This window comes from Pinus tabuliformis, chromosome 8 (genome assembly GCF_031772625.1).
Source record: "Pinus tabuliformis cultivar Carrire ecotype Pingquan chromosome 8, CPIR1, whole genome shotgun sequence".
In the NCBI taxonomy this organism is placed as follows: Eukaryota; Viridiplantae; Streptophyta; class Pinopsida; order Pinales; family Pinaceae; genus Pinus; species Pinus tabuliformis.
The window spans coordinates 2,066,562,633-2,066,582,972 of record NC_142294.1 but is presented as its reverse complement, the minus strand read 5'-3'; the positions used below and the strand labels follow the sequence as shown (position 1 = coordinate 2,066,582,972).

Sequence of the window (20,340 nt, the reverse complement as noted above, 5' to 3'; positions counted from 1 at the left end):
AGAGATGGTTTTAGTCTTGATCGATATCTAAAGTGCTCATTGATAACCCGAGGGCAAAAGTGAGGGTTAATATAACAATATTCATAGGCTCGTAGCCATTACAACAATATTTCTCATTATCATGTCACTTGCAGGGAATTGAACTTGGGTGGGGAACACAACAACCATTTTGTCCAACCACCCAAAATAACCCCAATTAACAATCATTAATAATGTTCTAGTGGTAGGATCATGTACTTTCCTCAAACGACATGCCTTAACCCCCATACATGAAACCAAAATACAAAACCTTCAGTCATATTTTTATTTTATATATCTATCATAGTTTTTGCACCGATGGGCACTATCCAACCCAATATAGAAAAAATGTTGTAATATCCTGTAAACATTTTGATTCAATAAAATTACATAAAAATAAAAATTAAAATAAATTTTAAAAAGTAATAATTATAATTATAAATTATTTTTTTGACTTTATTAAATTACATAAACATAAAATAAAATAAAATAAATAATTATTAATAATTAAATCAACCTAATCCATTTTAACACTCAATCTACTAATTATTGACACTTAATAAATCCAAAATTAAAATAAATCTAAACTAATTACTATACCATATATCATTCATAATTATTAAAAAAAAAAAAATTCGCTATATAAATCTAATCTAATCAATGTTAATAGAAAATAAATTTATGACTTCATAAAGCTGAGACATTCAAAAACACATCTACAAGAAGTCCTACTCGAACGAAATCGAATGTCTCATTGAAGATTTGAGCCCAAGTTAAAAAATATAAAACACTCCACGTAATTCCCTATTTTCTCCGGTCGGAAAACAACCAAAAAAGTCTCCCTACGTTTGATCTGACCGACATTTGCAGTCGAATAGTAGAAACCGCGGTTCGAACCATAAGGCTTTCGATGTTACAGTGGCCACACGTCTGGAATTTTGGTGCCAAATTACTGCAAAGACTATCTCAAAATATCAGCCGGAGGACCACTTGAACGCATTCTCCTTCGGTTTCTCCGTTCCGAGCATTCATTTGTCCCCTTCTGCTTAGAGATTTGGAAGGGCCAGGTTTTTTTTAACTCAAGCCAAACTAGAGTGTTTTCCTGAATGTAAAATATGGCCGAAGAAGAGGAATACGATCTAGAACAGCAGCTAGAATGTCAGCTGGTGGAGCACAGGGACTCGGTTACTGGTGTGAATGAAGCCCTCGCTGGAGACCCAGAAAATGCCGAGCTTTTGATGGTAGGATACGGGGAATTATCGCCATTATCATATTTATAAAATTGGTTTATGAAGGTTAATAGGATGCATTGTGCATGCCATTTTCATGAACTCTATTGCAGTCACGATTGAGGTTATCGGGTTTTTTTCTTTTTTCTTTTTTCGGTTAAATTTATGTGAATTTGATGCCGAATTTGGGTTTTTGAAGTAAACCTGCAGTAGCTTCTCTGTTTCTAACTTCCAATTTATGTTTCTGTGCATGGATATCATACATGATTAACTTTTAGAACAATCAATATAGCTTAAGGCCAAAGTGGCCGAGTTTGGAAAAAGGAAAATGGTGGAATATTAGTGTCAATTGAGTGGAAACCACGACGAATTTAGACTAGTGCAAATCTATGGAAATTTTCTAAAATACAGTTCCCATTTAATAATTTCATTACCATATCTAGGATTTAAATGAATGAACTGATGGGAAAATGCCCTATCTAACCATCCTATTTTATGTTTTCAATCTACTTAGACTGCTATGAGTGAAATTGTAAGTAGCTAGATTAGGATGCTAGAAAACTCCTGAGAGCGTGGATACCTATATATTTGAGCCCTGAGCTTCACAGTTTAAAATGAAAAAATCGTTCGTGTGGTTATTGACCTGTTGATCCTTTCTTTACAAACCAAATTCTTGTGCATTACCAGAGAGCAATACTTGACCGACTGAATCAGTGAACTGAGGGTGGCTTATTTCTCAAAGAGTGTAGAGGGATGTATGTTTTGGTTATTATTGGCTGTCTTGTGCATGGTATGTCTGTTATATGCCTGGAAATTGCTAGAGTAAGGGTTTTTGGTCTAAATGATATCTCTGTTTTTAAACGTACTTATTTGGTTTGTCCATTATTATGTAGGCGTGGGAATAAAGTGCAGATTAATCGAAGTTAATTCAATTATGCTTGTTGCACAATGTAGGGTTAGACTCTAGAGTTTGAGAAGGTATAAAAAAGAAAGTCGACATGATGTTCCAGATGTTAGTTCATTTATTATTTTGTTAACCTAAATAAAACATCAAAAAATTAAAAGTAGTTCTATGCTCCCTGCAAAGTAAATGTCCTTCAACAACCAAATAAGCATGCCCAGGTCCCACATTTGAGAAAATGATCCCCAGCCCAGAAATTGTTGGAATTCCATGCACCGCAGGTCTGTTCTATGTTTTGCAGTTTCACAAAACAGAAAACATAAACACACTGAAAATTCCTAATTTTAAAAACAACTTGCACAGCACAAAATGCACCAGCAATTAGATCATAAACAGTACACAATATTCAATGCCCAAATCTGATATCTTATAAGTCCATTAACAAGAATCCTTAGGGCTCCTGTACCAGGGATAATGGCCCTTTACAATCACCTGGCAAATGCCCAAATCCAGGTCAAACCCTTTGACCAAATCTCTAGGGCTGAGGCCAAGTCCCTTAGGCTCTCATCCTCCCAATTAGCAACCAGTAGGGCACACCTTGCCTTTCACAAGAAATCCCAACCCTTTACAATCACCTGGCAAATGCCCAAATCCAGGTCAAACCCTTTGACCGAATCTCTACGGCCGAGGCCAAGTCCCTTAGGCTCTCATCCTCCCAATTAGCAATCAGTAGGGCACACCTTGCCTTTCACAAGAAATCCCAACAGTCAGCTCCTTTAGCTGCAATCTCCTAGGTGACTTCTAGTCCATCCACAAGTCAACTATCAAATTTGGGTCTGCCCTCCTGGTACCCTTATTCAGTGGCCTGCTGCTGTACCCTTCAGCAGCACTAAACAGGCTGTGGATTGACCTTAGATGCCTTGTTCAGGCCAGCTGTCAACTACAGGCCTCTCTGCCTATTTCTTGTCTGCTGTGGCCTGTCCAAACAGCTTCGGTCTGTTCCAGTTTTCCAGCCCCCGTGCTGTCCCTTGCAGCCTGCTTTTAGGTCTGCGGCCAGCCCCTCCTGGCTGTGGCCTCCTTCGGCAACAGCTGTGGCCTTCTCTTCTGCCCTCGGCCTCTTGTTGCAGCCTACAACTCCTCCAGTCTGCCGCCCTTCCTTAGGGCACAGCCTTCTATTCAGCCTGCAGCTAGGCCTCTTCTAGCCTCCCACCTGTAAACAGCAAAACCAAAGGTCTTCCCACCATAGAAAAAATACCCTAAAAAACACCCTGCTGCCCTAGTTGCAGGTCTGTGGTTCCCTTGATCGATTTCCGACCTCAATCAAGAAGAAATCCATTAGATCTTGTCCATATGAGTTGCTCGTTATGCCTTTCCATTGGCGTCTTGACCATTGGTACTTTTGGAAGCCCCCTTTTTCCTTCAAGGAAGAAGCTCCAACATCAAACTCAACATTAAATTAGAATATTAAATGCTCTCCCTCGGTACAAAATCCACTCACTTTGGGTACAGAGCCTACAACTTGGGTGCAAAACCCATACACTCACAAAATCATATTTTATGAGCGTCTCTCTCTCACAAGCCTAGCACCAAGGGCATGTGAGAGTACCTCTTGCCGCCTGATGCTACCCAATGTCAACACTCCCTCTAAGCAAGGGAGGTACTTCCATTCCTTGGAAGTCTCTTTGTTTCCCACATTGGAACACATTCATCTTCCACAGTTGCTCTCCAACATTCGTCATAAGCTTTGTCTTTCATCATAGAAGCAAAATGTGTTGCAAGAACACAATGTTGGAATCACGATTGCCATTACACCAAATCCCGCAGGTGTTAGTAAACAGACACATCGACAGAGTTAATGGATCCATGAGAGGCAGTTAAGCACATGTCATGAAACACACGGGAAGCATTGGTGTATCTAATGTCCAACAATCTCACCCCCAACGCGAGCTGGGTGTGATTCGAACTCGAGACCTTTGGCTTTGATACCACTTGTTGGAACCACAATTGCTATTACACCAAAACCTGTAGGTGTTAGTAAATGGAAGCATTGCCAGAGTTAACGAAGCCATGAGAGGCGGTTAAGCACATGTCACGAAACACATGGGGGGCGTTGGTTTATCCAATGTCCAACACATAACCCTTTTTTGGAAGTTTTCTTGGTACTAGAAGCCTCTTGTTTCTTTTCTTGATAGGCCTTTAAGCCATTCCATGGCTCCTTCTTGTCAGTTATGGAAGTCTCCTTTCTTCTCTCTGACAATGCACCCTTCTAGGGTTGTTGACTCTCCCTCTGAATCGGCGAACTCCCTCTGGAACTTGACTCTCTTTGAGTCTCTGAAACCTTCTTCTTTCCTTGGTCAACAAGCTTTCCCTTTAGCCTATACAAACCATTCTCTTTGACTCCAAGAACCACCCTTGGGCTAGAGTTAGATCCACTGAGCTTGAGCATCACTTTTCCATCTCAGAATAGAACATCAAACCCCTTTACCTCAATTACAGAGACTGAAAGCATGTTGCATCTGAGCTTTGGTACCCAAAGTACATCTTGGACTCGTAGCAATCCATTTGACTCCATCATGAATGGTACAATCCCTATTCTTCTGATTACATGTTGACTCTTATCACCAACATTCACTTGTAGATCAGAGTCCCACTTGGTCAAGCTCTCAAACACTTTTTGTGTTCCTGTCCTACGCTTCCAGGCCTTGCTGTCTAAGAACTAAGCTCCCTCACGAATGGTGCTCCCAAAGAAATGAGAAATAAGAGGAAATTCGTCGTTGAATCTCTCATCGAAATCATCCTCTTCGATTGTAGCTGGAGCAACCATCTCAAGCTTCTTCTCTTCCCCTCTTTTCTTCTTATGCAGACACTGGCTCACATAATGACCAAACTCATCACATGCAAAGCATTTCACTTTACTCAAGTCCTTCTTGTTGCCGTTGTTGGATTTCCCTTTGCCCCTCTTCAACTTACTAGCGAGGGCAACATTCTCCTCATTAGGACTCTTTTGCTGAAGATCCTCGTATCTAAGTTCCTCTTGGATGAGATCACCCCACACCCTGTTCCAATATGGAAGTTTCTCCTGTGATACTACTCCTTTGATGATTAGGTTTCATTGCTCTGAGAACTCCTTTAGTGCAGTCCTCACCAACTCTGTTTTTTCCATTGTCTCCCCTATAGCTGCAAGCTCATCACGATCTTGCAAAATCCTTGTAAGATAGGAAGTCACATTCTCTAAACCTATCATCTTGATTTCTCTAAGCTTCTCTCTCAATACCATCTTTTGATTTTCATTCTTGTTCTGAAACAATGCTTTTAGAGCTTCCCGCATGTCCCATGCAATGCCTTTTTTGGTAAGATGAGGTATCAAATGATCCTTGATTCCATCAAGGATGATGAACTTGGCCTTTGCATCTGCTTTGTTATACAAAGCCAAATTTGCCACATCAGTTGGTTCCTTGATCTAGGTGTTGGCACAATCCCACTAAATATTCACCAATAACACTAGCGTGATTCTTTCCTTCCACGAATTGTAGTTGGATATCCCTTCCAATCGGTCCTCAAACTTCAAACCAAAAACCATTTTTTCTATTGGATTCTTACCCAAAAATCCAAGAGACCAGTTGTCCCTCCTTCAACGACAAGACAACACAACTCCCTCTTGGAATTGCCCCCTGTGCACAAGTGACAATTCTGACCCAACTAGTCTTCAAAATAGCTCTGATACCGTGCTAGAATTCCATGTGCCCCAGGTTTGTTCTATGTTTTGGCAGTTTCACAAAACAAAATACATAATCACTTTGAAAATAGCTTAACTTAAAAAAGAACTTGCATAGTGGAAAATACACCAACAATTAAATCATGCATAGTACACAATATTCAATGCCCAAATCTGATTTCTTATAAGTCCATTAACAAAAATCCTTAGGTCTCCCATACTAGGGATAATGGCCCTTTGACCAAATCTCTAAGGTTGAGGCCAAGTCCCCTAGGCTCTCATCGCCCAAATAACAATCATTAGGGCACACACTGCCCTTCACAAGAAATCCCAACAGTGAACTCCTTTAGCTGCAATATCCTAGGGCACTTCTTGCTCATCTACAAGTCAAATATCAAACTTGGGTTTTCCCTCTTGGTACACTTATTCAACGGCCTGTTGCTGCACCCTTCATCAACCCTAAACAGGCTGCAGATTAACCTTAGATGTCTTGTTCAGGCTAACACTCACCTATAGTCCACTCAACCTATCTCTTGCCTGTTGCGGCTTGTCAAAACAACTTCGGCTTGTTCCGCCCTCGACCTCCTTCAACAACCCTTATTCTTCCCTGCTCCAAGGCCTTAGTCTAGCTTCGACTTGTTCCTTTTTTCTAGCTCCCTTGTTGCCCCTTCTGGTTTGTTGTTATGAATAAATATATAGGAAATAATATAAATGATAATAATTAATAATGATTAGTTAATTAGTTATTAGGTTGAAGAGTCATGTCTAAATGAGACACGACTCTCCATGAAGAGGCACCTGCATAGTATATAAGCAGACCTCTTGCTCTCATTTGTATCATCATTCGAGAGGTCTGCTTATATACTATGCAGGTGCCTCTTCATGGAGAGTCATGTCTCATTTAGACATGACTCTTCAACCTAATTACTAATTAACTAATCATTATTAATTATTATCATTTACATTATTTCCTATATATTTATTCATATCATTGCCTTTCTCTTCAAAAAGCTTTGTTCTCAAAGCTTGTCGATGAAAAAAGCTTGATCTCTTTTTCGGTTTCGAATGTCTTCTCGTCTCAGAACAATCATCTTTGTTGATACAAGTTGATATGATCTTCTAAGTGACAAACAAAACTGTTGCACTGAGAAGGGATCAGACCATCCTAGATTAATCTTCTGTGGAATATTCTGATCATTGGAATTTTGTAACTACTTGTCATCATAGGACTGGATTGAGGTTACATTAATATTCTTTGGAACATTAGTTTGTTGTTTCTATTCTGAATGGTCCTGATACGTAGCTTGGTTGAGTTGTCTACTCTCATGATTCAGATGTCGATAGGAAAGTTTTTTGGTTTGACTTTCCCTTATTGGGTGTGTGACAATATTTTGATTTTCTTCTTGTGAGGATGTTGTTGAGTTGGTTACAGAACATTCACTTGGGATGTTCATTTTCTGAATTGCAACATCTAAATTTGTATTTCCTTCAACTTGTGTGTCTTCTTCTTGAGTTGTGACATTCACTCGATCGGTATCTGTTGCTTTTTTCGTAAACTTGAATTCCTACATTTGATGCTTCCTTCTCGATAAGTTGTTGTACCTTCTTTTCTAATGACTTCTTATCCTTCTTAAGCTTCTTAATTTGTGTCAGTAATTTTTCACTATGGTCTTTAAGTCGAGAAACTTCCTCATTCTTGTTAGCAGTGATTTTGTCAACTGCCTTTTGCATATTTTGTATCGTTTTTTTACTTTCTTGAAGAATTACTTTTGAGATTTCTTGTATGTCTGCTGGTGTCACTGAATCTGGTTTTAAAGTAACATCTTGTAGCTTTATTTTTTTCTTTTTGTGGGAAAATGTCAAAAACTTCTTTTTTGTATCTAGAATAAAGGATCCTAGAGTTTCCATCCAGGGTGAGCCCAAAACAATGTCACCTAGATCACTCCATAGAGATTGAGCAGATAATTGTGATATAAAAGTATAATCACCAATGTTTAATTGTAATTCGGTTATGTCATATTGTTTTCTACCCAAGAGTCCAAACTCTCAATTATGTTTGACTCCGGAATCACCAATTGGTTAGCAAGATTAGAGTTTATATAATTTTTACCTTCAGTGGGAGAGATAGAAATAATAACATATTTTCCTGCAAGAGTCCCTTTAATGTTGAATAGCATTGGAGCAGCTCAACGTGAGGTTCCTAAAAATCTCTGACGGAACCAGCACAGCCACAACGAAACAACGAGTTATTCGAGGGTTAATACCTTGGTCTGTGGTCGCGTCCCTCTTGAAGTGATTTCCTTGTGGCAACAAAATCATTCAAGGCAGTGGAGTTCCCTACCTGAGGCAGCAAGGGCCTCTGAGGTCGTTTCCTTGTAGCGAGTTGTTCTGGAAGCGAGGGCTTATGTGTAGGCCACATTTGAGGGTTTGTAGTAAGTGGCGAATTAAGAATTGTCGCAGGGAAGAGGTGTCTATATCGACAGCCGGGGTGAGTGACTGCGTGCTGCGATAGGGCTCTGGTGACAGTGGCGACTGTTTGATCTTTGATGGCAGCGGTAAATTGGACGCCGTGGAGGTGGTGACGGCTAGAGGCAAGTCTTTTTTCTTTTCTTTATTTTTTTATTTTTTTATATATATATATATATATATATATATATATTTTTTTTTTTTTTTTTCTTCTAACTTTGAATTTTTATTTTATTTTATATATATATATATATATATATATATTTATAATTTCATTATTATTATTATTATTTTCTTTTTAATTTTTAATTATTTTCTTGTTCTTTTAATTTTTTATTTTTCAATAATTTTTTTTCTCTTTTTTTTTATATGAGTTTTTTTTGACTTTTATGAATATATATATTTTTTAAATGGGCCAAAGGCCTGAACGGTGAAATTGAGAATGGAGAAACTCCACAGACGATATAGCGAAATGCTTCGATCACAACGACAACAAAGTTGTCAAATTTCAACGGTCAAGGACCTGGATCAGATTGGCTATGTGCAGCGGTAGAGCAACTAGAGGATTGAACGACTCTGATACCAAATGAAGCGAACAAAGTTCCTTCTTAAGATTAATTACTCCAGAAGACTTGGAATATGTAGATCTCCATTGAGGATACAAATATTATATATTAAATGTATGAATATGAATGATGATACAAATGAGAGCGAAAGGTTTGCTTATATACCATGCAGGTGCCTCTTCATGGAGAGTCATGTCTCATTTAGACATGACTCTTCAACCTAATCACTAATTAACTAATCATTATTAATTATTATCATTTACATTATTTCCTATATATTTATTCATAACATTTGTGGCCAACCTTTCATGGCTACATCCAACAGTTGTAGACTTCTCTTCTGCCCTCGACCTCTTCTTATAACCTACAACTCCTCCAGTGTTGCCCAAGTTCAGCTTTGGCCAGCGTATCGACCCTTCCTTAGGCAATGACCCTCATTTCAACCTGCAACTAGGTCTCTTCTAGCCCTACTACCTGCAAACAAAAAAACTAAAAGCCCTTCCCACCAAAGAAAAGATGCCCTAAAAAACACCCGACTGCCCTAGTTGTAGGCTTGTGGTTTCCTTGATCAATTTCAGACATCAATCAAGCAGAAATTCTTTACATTTTGGCCATATGAGTTGTCCCTTATGCCTTTCCATTGGCCTCTTATCTATACTTGACCATTGGTCCCATTGGAAGTTCCCTTTTCCTTTAAGAAGCCTCTAACATCAAACTCAACATTAAATTAGAATATTAAATGCTCTCCTTAGGTACAAAGCCCATACACTCATAAAATCATACTTTATGAGTGTTTCTCTCTCACAAACCTAGCACCAAGGGCATGTGAGAGTACCTCCTGATGCTACCCAATTTCAATGGAAATGGCATGACTAGGGATCCCTTTGGGGTAGTTTAATTTATTAAAATATGTACCTTTACATACAATGAGGGAAATTGTATCTTTAGATACATTAAATGATTCAAATGGCCATTCTTTTGCACACAAATCTATTTTATGTCAATCTCCCAAAGATGTGAGTCGTTCGTACTTTGTAATCTTATGTGTATCCTGATTCTTGATCCATATGGTAAGCTTCACCAAGGCTTTTTTTAAAGCACTAGATCAAATACCAAGAAAGAAGTATCTTCCATTCAATCTAAATAAACTCGCAATCTCTTATTACACCTTATCTGTTGGACATTGGATAAACCAATGCTCCCCGTGTGTTTTGTGACATGGACTAACCGCCTCTCGTGGATCCTTATCTCTGGCGATGCTATTGTTGACTAACACTTGCGGGGTTTGGTCTAACGACAATCGTGATTCCCAACATTATCAACATTAGTGGAAATATTAACCACACTAAAGGTCTAGTTGTCATTTGACATCTAACTTTCATTCTTTGTCTTTAATGACGTGGAGTTCTTTCCTTTAAAAGTTAGCTTGAAAGAGCTATGCCTATGATACGAAATTCCCATCATCCTTCTTACCTATCCAAGTTATCATCACATACAAATATAACCACTAGTATTTCCTTTATGGATGATAGAATGATAAGATATAAGGTGAGCTCAAACATTGCACATCATTTTTGTTGTAGTGAGGTCGATCATGTCTTAGCTATATAATAAAATGTGAATGGTTAGGATCCAAAACATCTGATTTGCGATTGACAATCTTGACCATAATTGTAGTTGGTTTCCAAATCATTGGACAAATCCTAATGTACCTCAAAGTTTGAAATTGCATACGTGCATGTTAGGTAGCTCCTTTCTAATATATTTACTCTTGCATCTATAAGATAGATTTACATCTCTTAGAAGCCAAAATGTTTATTTCTTTTGATTGGCATCACAACCAACTTCTTAGTCTAGGAATCATTTAAGAAATTGAAAGGAATGGAGACACAATCAGTAATCACCACCATAATTATAGAAATATTTGGAAATTTTGTTGATCCATGGACAATCTTGTTAGGAGACCTAAGGGATACTTCCATATATTCATGCATGGCATCCCTATTAAATCTGTTGCAATAGACTAGTGCTCCTCACTTAGGGGGATTTGATTCCGACACTTGTTGGCATAAAACTAGCCCAAACCAAACGAAATTGGCGACAATTGTTTGAGCTACCCCTTGAACTTAATCGGAATTTGTTTCTCTTGCAAATAGGTTAACATTATAATTGTTACATTACATCTTGATTAGTAATGAAGCAAGTCTAAGCTCCCAAGGCAAATTATTTTGTGAGCTGACCTACAAATCAAGTTGTAATCATGTCATTGTATTGTTGTGTTTGAAGCAATACCTCTGTGTTTGAAGGTTTGGCTTGTTAACATTCGAACTGATTGTCATTCTTTGTTAATTATTAACCACAACAACTAGACCAAATATGTTTTATCGTACATACTTAACTAGACTAGATCACTAGTTGATCACTATAATAACAAGATTAGATTCACTTTTCTCCAATCGTAAAAAGTTATAATGGTGTGTTAGAATAACTAAAACTCATCAATATATTGCATAGTCGTAATATAATAAAATTATAAGGAATAAGTGTTGTTACCGCTCAAACTAGCAGGGGTCCTAGGAGGGGATCCTATGGAGCGATAGCCCACTGTCACCTCAACTAAGGCTCCTTGCTCTTTACGGACTTTCACCGATGAGAGGAGACCCGGTATAAGAGGAACCACAATAATGAATATGTCAATGGAAGGATAAAAGGTGATTCCCAAGGCCCACTCACAGGAGAGACTTAATGATATGTCTTTCTTGCTTAAAAAGTAAGGTGAAAGGCTCTCTAGGAAAGGCTAGGAGGATCTTGAGGCTAGGTTTTGGGAATATACCTTGTCAAGAAGGTTCCTAGGCCCGCAAATCCTTATGGAGAACTGGTCTTTATGTGATCTTTATGGAATTAGAGTTGTAAGGTCGTGGGATCACACAGGACCAAGTGGACCCCGAATTAGGTCAGGGAAGTGGAGTTGAGCAACCAAGGAGGGGATTGACCTAATTATGGAAGAGAAGAGGATCAAAGGACAAATCTTCTTAGAATTGAATGCAATGATCCAAATGAGGACACTAGCCAAGGGAAACCTAGGGCAAGAAACGATCTTTGAGCTCAGGCTTGCTATATCCTAAGATCCCATTGTCGGAATTTCTTGAAATTTGAAGGGCCTCTAGAGGAAACGTTAGCGCAGTTATGGACAAAATATCGAAGTCTTTTGATGGCTAGAACGTGAGATAGGTGATGCCCTAGGTGAAGTACGGAGGTTAGGCCTAGAAAGAGGAGGAGAGGTAAGAGAAATATTCTTTAAAAGTGATCATCTATGGGAGGACTAGTGCCTTATCCTTTGGGAGAGATGTGGTCATGAAAAATTTATTGTTTGGACTAGTGCCTTATCTTCTTAGAATTGAATGCAATGATCCAAATGAGGACACTAGCCAAGGGAAACCTAGGGCAAGAAACAATCCTTGAGTTAGGGCTTGCTATATCTCAAGATCCCATTGTCGAAATTTCTTGAAATTGGGAGGGCCTCTAGAGGGAACCTTAGCGCTGTTATGGATAAGAGATTGAAGTCTTTTGATGGCTAGAATGTGAGATAGGTGATGCCCTAGGTGACCTATGGAGGCTAGGCCTAGAAAGAAGAGGAGAGGTGAGAGAAATATTCTTTAAAAGTGATCACCTATTGGAGGACTAGTGCCTTATCCTTTGGGAGATATGGAGTCACGAAAAATTTATTGTGTGGAAGAAGTTTACCTAATCAAGTTTCACATGGCATTAGGGCATGAGAGCAGCTACTCAAGGACTTTATACTTCGATATCTTATCATGATGTATTTTAACAAAATATTCTCTACGAACATTCACCCATTCATACATGGCACATGCAATGTTGTAACACTACAAAAGATCAAAATTTCCACAATTTAGCATAGGAAAGCAGTAAATTTCAGACTTGTATAGCGAAAATCCCAACAACATTCATGTGACAAAGTAGATAACAAGAATAATGTTATGGTATGTTCTATGCTTAGAGCAGTTTACTTCTTTTTATTATTATTATCCACAGATTAGCAATCACATGTACATTAAGTAAAGTGCAGATAGAACATTAAACGGTCGATAGAAAACAAGCCAAGACAAGAGACACAAGATGTGGCGGCTAGCCAAGGACAAACCCCAATATGGGGAAACCCTTTGATCAAATCTTCTTTTATCTTCAATAATTCAGTAGAGAGAAATAGTACAAAAATCTGATTTGCGTTAGCAGCAGCAAACCCTAGATCAGCCCTCAACTAGGGCAGACAATATCTTGCAAACTGACCATCGGATCAGCGTGATTCATTCACCAAAAAATGCGGCCTTCCACAGAGAGTCAGGTTCACCTACAATGTAGTTCTGAGAGAGAGAAAGATGGTCAACGCTGGTCAAACTTCTGATCTGCAATTGCAGCCCTAAATTCTGCGTCCTTCCTCCACACGTGTGAGAGGAGAGTCCCTTTCTGTGCAGTAGGAGAAGAGCCTCTTTTCTACGCAGGAGAGAGAGAGATGTGATGAGATGTGAGTGTGCAAATGAGGAAAAGACCTCCTGTATTTATATACAAATGTTGATGATGAATAGATGCGTTTGTTGGGCTTCTGAGCCTACATGAGTTGCTGGTCGGCTTGATAATTATTCCATAATCAAAATAAATTCATATCTCCATAAATACTGAATCGGATGATCTTTAGATCAATCCTACACCTCTCGACGAGAGGAATCTAGGAAAAATATTATCAGCCATGAATAAGGTGACCCACATGGAGTTTGGCCCTAGTTGCCAATTTTAACACTCCCTCTCAACTAGGGAGAACTTCATCAACAATTCGTCTGTCTGTCGCTACTATTCATCCATCAAATGCACTGCCTTGTATAGCTTGATCCCTGCTTTGCTCTGCTCTGCTCGAATTATGAAGAAGAAGTGATCGTGGATGTATCATACCATCTTCCATTGACTCAAAGTAAGTCTCAGAGTGTGTACCACTGGTCCCAGACCAGTCCTCAACCGACCTGAAGTCAGTGTCATAGTGGGTACAACTCCTACCACTGGTCCCAGACCAGTATCATTGATCCCAGATCAATGAAGGTCATCCTAGCATAGGGAGTACGGTAGATACAACGATGCGTCCATCGGTACTACTATGGTCCCTATCCTCATTTCCCTGCTCATTGATCAGATGAGAGGTACTTCCCATGAGTCCCAGACTGCATGGGTAGGATGCCTCGACAGGAGAACTAATCATCCTGTCCACAGGAGAGCGAATCATCCTGTCCAATGGATGCCACAGAGAACTAATCATCCTGGCCCACAGGAGAGCGAATCATCCTGTTCCACAATCGCCATGGAGAACACATCATCTAGGCCTCACAGGAGAACTAATCATCTTGCTACATAATCGTCATGGAGAACACATCATCTAGAACTCACAGGAGAACTAATCATCCTGCTACACAATTGTCATGGGGAACACATCATCCAGACCTCATAGGAGCACTGATCATCTTGTTACATAGTCGCCACGGGATGTCACAGGGAAAGTTTTGATTCTTTTACCCTGTACATGTACACCACCAGGGGATGGTGAGTCACCCTGTGGTGATATGTCGCTCCAAGAAGTACCCCGTGCTCCCCCGGAGCTCCAAGAGCTCCATACATCATACAGGACCCTCATTAGAGGGTTTCTAAACGACACCAAGTCGTTCTCGGAAAGTCAATAATTTGACCTTTCCTAGGGGCTTTGTCAGAATGTCGGTGACCTGTTCATCTGCACCGATATGTTGGAGCCTTAGAGCTCCCCACTGCACCATATCTCGAATATGGTGTTTCTTGATATCGATATGCTTGGAGTGATCATGAAATACGGGATTCTCTGATAAACGAATCCTACTCTGGTTATCACACAGGATCACGGTGGTATCCAATGTAAATCCAAACAGCTCATTGAAGAGCTTTTGTAACCAGACTGCCTCACAGGTGGCCATGCTAGCAACAATATACTCTGCCTCGGCGGTGCTCAAAGCCACCGACTTCTGCTTCCTGCTCATCTAGGATATCGAAGCAAATCCCAAGGAGAAACAGCACCTGGAAGTGCTCTTACGATCCACCACACTGCCTGCCCATCAACATCAGTGTATCCAAGTAGCCTTACATCTCTGGCAGTGTATCTTAACCCATATGTAATTGTGCCAGGAAGATATCTTGACAGATTCTTGGCACCAATCCAATGTATGTGGTGAGGTTCAACCATATGTTGACTTAATGTGTTGACTGCAAAGCATATATCTGGACGAGAGTTCACTAAGAACATTAATGCTCCGACAAGTTGCCGATACTCGGTAACATTTCGTAAAACAGGTCTAGCAGCACTACTGCTTAACTTCTTGAAGTCAAGCTCCTTTGGGGTACTTACAGGCTTGCAGTCTACTGAATCTTTCCAATATCTTCACCACATATTTTCCTTGAGATAGGAAAATTTCCCCTGGCTTCTGCCACACTTCAAGTCCTAGGAAATAGTGCATCAGTCCTAGGTCCTTCATTTCAAATTCAGAAGCCAACTCCCTCTTACATTTGTGAATGAGAGGGTCTGCACCTGTTAGGAAGAGGTCGTCAACATACAACACTAGTCTGAGAGGTTTGTCATCTTCAACCTTAAAGTAAAGGTTAGGATCGACGTCACTCCTAGTGAATCCCAGCTTCATCAAGTAGCTATTGATCCTCTCACACCATGCTTGGGGTGCTTGCTTCAGCCCATAGAGGGCCTTCTTCAACTTGCACACGTGAGATTTTCGATCATGAATCTCAACTCCTTTGGGTTGCTCCACGTAGACCTCTTCTTTAATCAAACCATGCAGGAACGCAGTCTTAACATCCATCTGATGTAGATTCCATCCTTGTGTAGCCGCAAGGGCTATGATTAAGCAGATGGTGGTATATCTGGCAACAGGCGCAAATATATCGTCATAGTCTATACCTTCCTTCTGGGAAAAGCCACGAGCGACAAAACGAGCCTTATACTTTTCCGTACTTCCATCAGCTGCATGCTTTATCTTGTAAATCCATTTAGAGGTGATGACTGTCTTGTCCGGGGGGTCTGGGAACTACTTCCCAGACATCATTCTTCATAATAGACTCATATTCTTTGGTCATAGCATCCTTCCATACTTGATACTTGATGGCATCTGAGAATGATGAAGGCTCATTTTGTATGATCGTGCTCATGATGGTCAGGTATCCCTGATACCTGTTTGGTTTCTTACTTTCACGGAAGGTTCCTCGGGGTGCAGTGTGTCCTTCAGCATCTTCAAGTGTCCCCCTAAGCCATGAAGGCCTCTTCCTAGAAGAGGAAGGCTCAGGTGGAGGAGGATCAATGGGATCCATGGGTTCTTCCACATCAGGCATTGTTTCATCATCCTTTTCTTTCCGTTCCCTGGTGTGAGCTTCTTGAGAGCTCCTCAAGGTAGGAAGATTGTCCATCTTGTTGAGAGCCATATCTTCGTCAAAGGTGACATCATGACTAATCACAATTTCCCTTTGACCGGCTACATAGATTCTATAGCCCTTAGTATTTTCACTATAGCCCACGAAGATTCCTTTCTTTCCAGATGCACCCAATTTATTCCTTTTCTCTTTCGACACATGAAAATATACAGGGCTTCCAAAAATTCTAAAATGAGATATGTCAGGTTTCTTACCGGTGAACATTTCTTTAGGAGTCTTGGAACCCAATGCTTGATGAGGGCATTGGTTTTGTACATATACGGCGGTGCTTGCAGCTTCGGCCCATAGAAACTTCGGAAGTCTTTGATCATGGAGCATGGCACGGACAACTTCCACAATCGTATGGTTCTTCCTTTCTGCCACACCATTTTGTTCAGGAGTATATGGTGTAGTAGTCTCCCTCTTAATGCCAGCCTCTTTACAAAAGTCATGAAATTCTTTAGATTCATATTCAGTCCCATTATCAGTCCTTAAGATCTTGATCTTCTTGCTTTGGCTTGAGGGGAATGGTCCCCTTTTAAGCTTTCCTTCGGCACATCCTGGACATACACCTTCTTTCTCTACTCGGAATTCGGGCATCCCTGTCACCATTTGTCTTACATCAAGTAGAGCTTTATAATGAAAGTGGGCAAACCTCTGATGCCAAAGTTCGGACTGAAGAGATGCGTCACAAGACATGATACCTAGCGGACTTCCACTGACCTGATATAATGAATCAACTCGAAACCCAAGAGTAAAGGCATCTTTAACATTGTTTTTCCATACACGTACCTTGCCGTCGCTGAAGGTCACCTTGTAGCCTTTGTCTTCCATTGTTGAAATGGACACCAGGTTCTTTTTGAGATCAGGTACATATAATACATCCTGGAATTTCTAGCCTTCTTGAATGGTTGTCCTCTTCCTTGAATTCCAGCATTCCTTTTACCTTTGCTATTAGATTTTCCATTCCTTTGATTGCCATGAGAGGGATTTTGATCGTTGTCCTGGTGAGAGTTCCTTCTATCAGGGCATTCCCTTGCATAGTGACCTGCTTTATCGCAAATGTAACATCGTCCTTTTTCTTTTTTTTCACCCTTTAGGTCCAGCCTTTCTTTTTGATTTAGTCCCAGAATTATTTCTTTTCTTAGCATGAGAAGAAAAGGTAGCAGGAGGACCTTTAGGCATGGGCATTTCTTGCTCTTCTATCCTTGTTTCTTGCCATGAATTCCTCGAAACCAGGAATTACGTTATTGTTGAGAAGAGTAGTCCTGAACATGTACCATTCGGATGGTAATCCTTAAAGAGTCGTGAGTGCCATTTCCCTATCAGTAATTATCTCCCCGATAGATAGGAGATTGTTCTTGATCTTGGTGATTCTTAAGAAGCATGCTTGCATACTCTCATCTTTTCCCTTCTTAATTTTCTTAAGCTTATTTCTAAGAAACAAGACTTGATTTGCATCATTAACTTTAAATAAACTCACCAGTCTATCGTAGATTTCCTTGGAGGTGTTCAGGTCGAAGATGTAGGCCACCAAGCATTTGTCGATAAAGTCCCGGATGATCTTATTAGCTTTTACTTCCCCCTTGGTCCATTTGTTCCTAGCAGCAGCAGATGCATTTGATGGAGGCTTAATTCCGCCTCTTACATGGTCCAACACTTCATGTTCTTCTAATGTCAGATCGACAGACATCTTCCATCTGTGATAGTCAAACTTCTCACGGAGCTTGTCTTCGGCAGGGAAGAGTCTCGAGGACCCCATAGTTCTTTTAGGATAGCCTTGCCAATCTTCTCTTTAGTGATTGCTCTTGCTCTTGCTCTTGCTTGGGCTTTGTCTTCACCTCAACTCTGATACCATGTTAAGTTATGGTATGTTCTATGCTTAGAGAAGTTTACTTCTTTTTATTATTATTATCCATAGATTAGTAATCACATGTACATTAAGTAAAGTGCAGATAGAACATTAAACAATCGACAGAAAACAAGCCAAGACAAGAGACACAAGATGTGGCGGCTAGCCAGGGACAAACCCCAATATGGGGAAACCCTTTGATCAAATCTTCTTTTATCTTCAATAATTCAGTAGAGAGAAATAGTACAAAAATCTGATTTGCATTAGCAGCAGCAAACCCTAGATCAGCCCTCAACTAGGGCAGACAATATCTTGCAAACCGACCGTCAGATCAGCTTGATTCCTTCACCAAAAAATGCGGCCTTCCATAGAGAGTCAGGTTCACCTACATCGCAATTCTGAGAGAGAGAAAGATGGTCAACGCTGGTCAAACTTCCGATTTGCAGTTGCAGCCCTAAATTCTGCGTCCTTCCTTCACACGTGTGAGAGAAGAGTCCCTTTCTGTGCAGTAGGAGAAGAGTCTCTTTTCTGCGCAGGAGAGAGAGAGAGAGATGTGATGAGATGTGTGTGCAAATGAGGAAAAGACCTCCTATATTTATATACAAATGTTGATGATGAATAGATGCGTCTGTTGGGCTTTTGAGCCTACATGAGTTGCTGGTCGGCTTGATAATTATTCCATAATCAAAATAAATTCATATCTCCATAAATACTTTTCGGAATCGGATGATCTTTAGATAAATCCTACATCTCTTGACGAGAGGAATCTAGGAAAAATATTATCAGCCATGAATAAGGTGACCCACATGGAGTTTGGCCCTAGTTGCCAATTTTAACAAATAAACACGAAAATATCACTTACATGTAGAAATGAGTATATCCAATCATCACATTATGCCAATAATGAAGCTCCAAGACAAGAGAAATAGGTCCAAACATCAAAATTCAACCATGTAATCCAAACTTGTCCTCCAAAAGGGAATGTGAAATTCTCAAGTAGTTACTAAATCCCAATCCAAGTGATGATGATCAAAATGATTCATCTCACTTCTATTTATACACTCACTAATGAGTTTGATTTGCCTAACTTAGCCTAATTGAGCCCCAAATAATAAAATAATGTGCAATAATAACATCCCTTGGTGACAAGCCCACCAAGATAGCTCAATAACATAATAGTAAGTCTCTCAAGAGGGTAGGATGATCAATAAAGTGAGTCATTGGCCCTTTGAGGAGGCCTAATGAAGTCTTAAGTGTGCCATGATGTGAGAATGGACTTCAAACATAGTGGACAAGGGGTTGGCCCCTTGTCTTCCAAGCAAATCCCTGTGGTGCCCCCAAGTGGGTGTGAGGGGCACAAGGACATCCTCATGGCTCTCCAAGTGGATCGAAAATGCCTATAAACCATATGTAAGGGCTAGGATGATGACATAAGCTCTCATTTGGACTTCAAAACATCTGCCAAGTGTATCATGCAAGTGTGGAGCCCGCTGGGCATGGTGAACCAGATGCATCGTCCTCATCCAAAAGGTGGAACACAAGCAATCAATGAGTGGTGCTGGGGATCCCTGAAGTACTCTCTGATATGGTGGAGGCCCATGGCTCTCAATGCTCACCCTACAAGTGCCAATGTGGCCCTCTGTGTTGAAGAATGTGACTAGGTTCAGTCTTCATATTTATATTTGAGTCAAAGAATGAAAAATAATCTTTTATTATTATTACAATGACTTATTAAAGCATGGGTTTCATGCTCGAGTCATCATTTTATAGGTCAAAGTCCCCATTGTGGACTTTTAGGTTTTATACTGAGTCATTAGAGTCATTATCCATTTAATGAGACCCTTCTTGGGCTTTTGTATCATGTAAAAAGAATTATTATTGAGTCAAAAATGTATTTTGTCACCTCCACACCAAGTCGGCCCTAACCTGATGAAGTCAGCCTACAAGAGGACAATTCGACTCACAGAAGAGGCTATATATACAAGAGCAGTTCAATCTATTTGGACATCATCTCAACAAGTTCGATACACACTAAGGAAGTGCATAAAAAATGTGAAGTTCAAGGAGAAGAAGGAAGAAGGACAAGTTGA

General features: G+C 40.0%; 1 protein-coding gene across 1 annotated transcript in view; it reads left to right on the top strand.

The window, feature by feature from the left end:
• The first annotated feature begins 754 nt into the window (after positions 1–754).
• Positions 755–20,340, top strand: part of LOC149244763 (zinc finger (CCCH-type) family protein / D111/G-patch domain-containing protein) — a 170,352-nt gene continuing 150,766 nt past the window's right edge. The window contains exon 1 of the mRNA XM_089374989.1: positions 755–1,259. Within this exon, the coding sequence (XP_089231115.1) occupies positions 1,134–1,259 (126 nt within the window). The 5' untranslated portion in view covers positions 755–1,133. The remainder of the gene's footprint in view (positions 1,260–20,340) is intronic.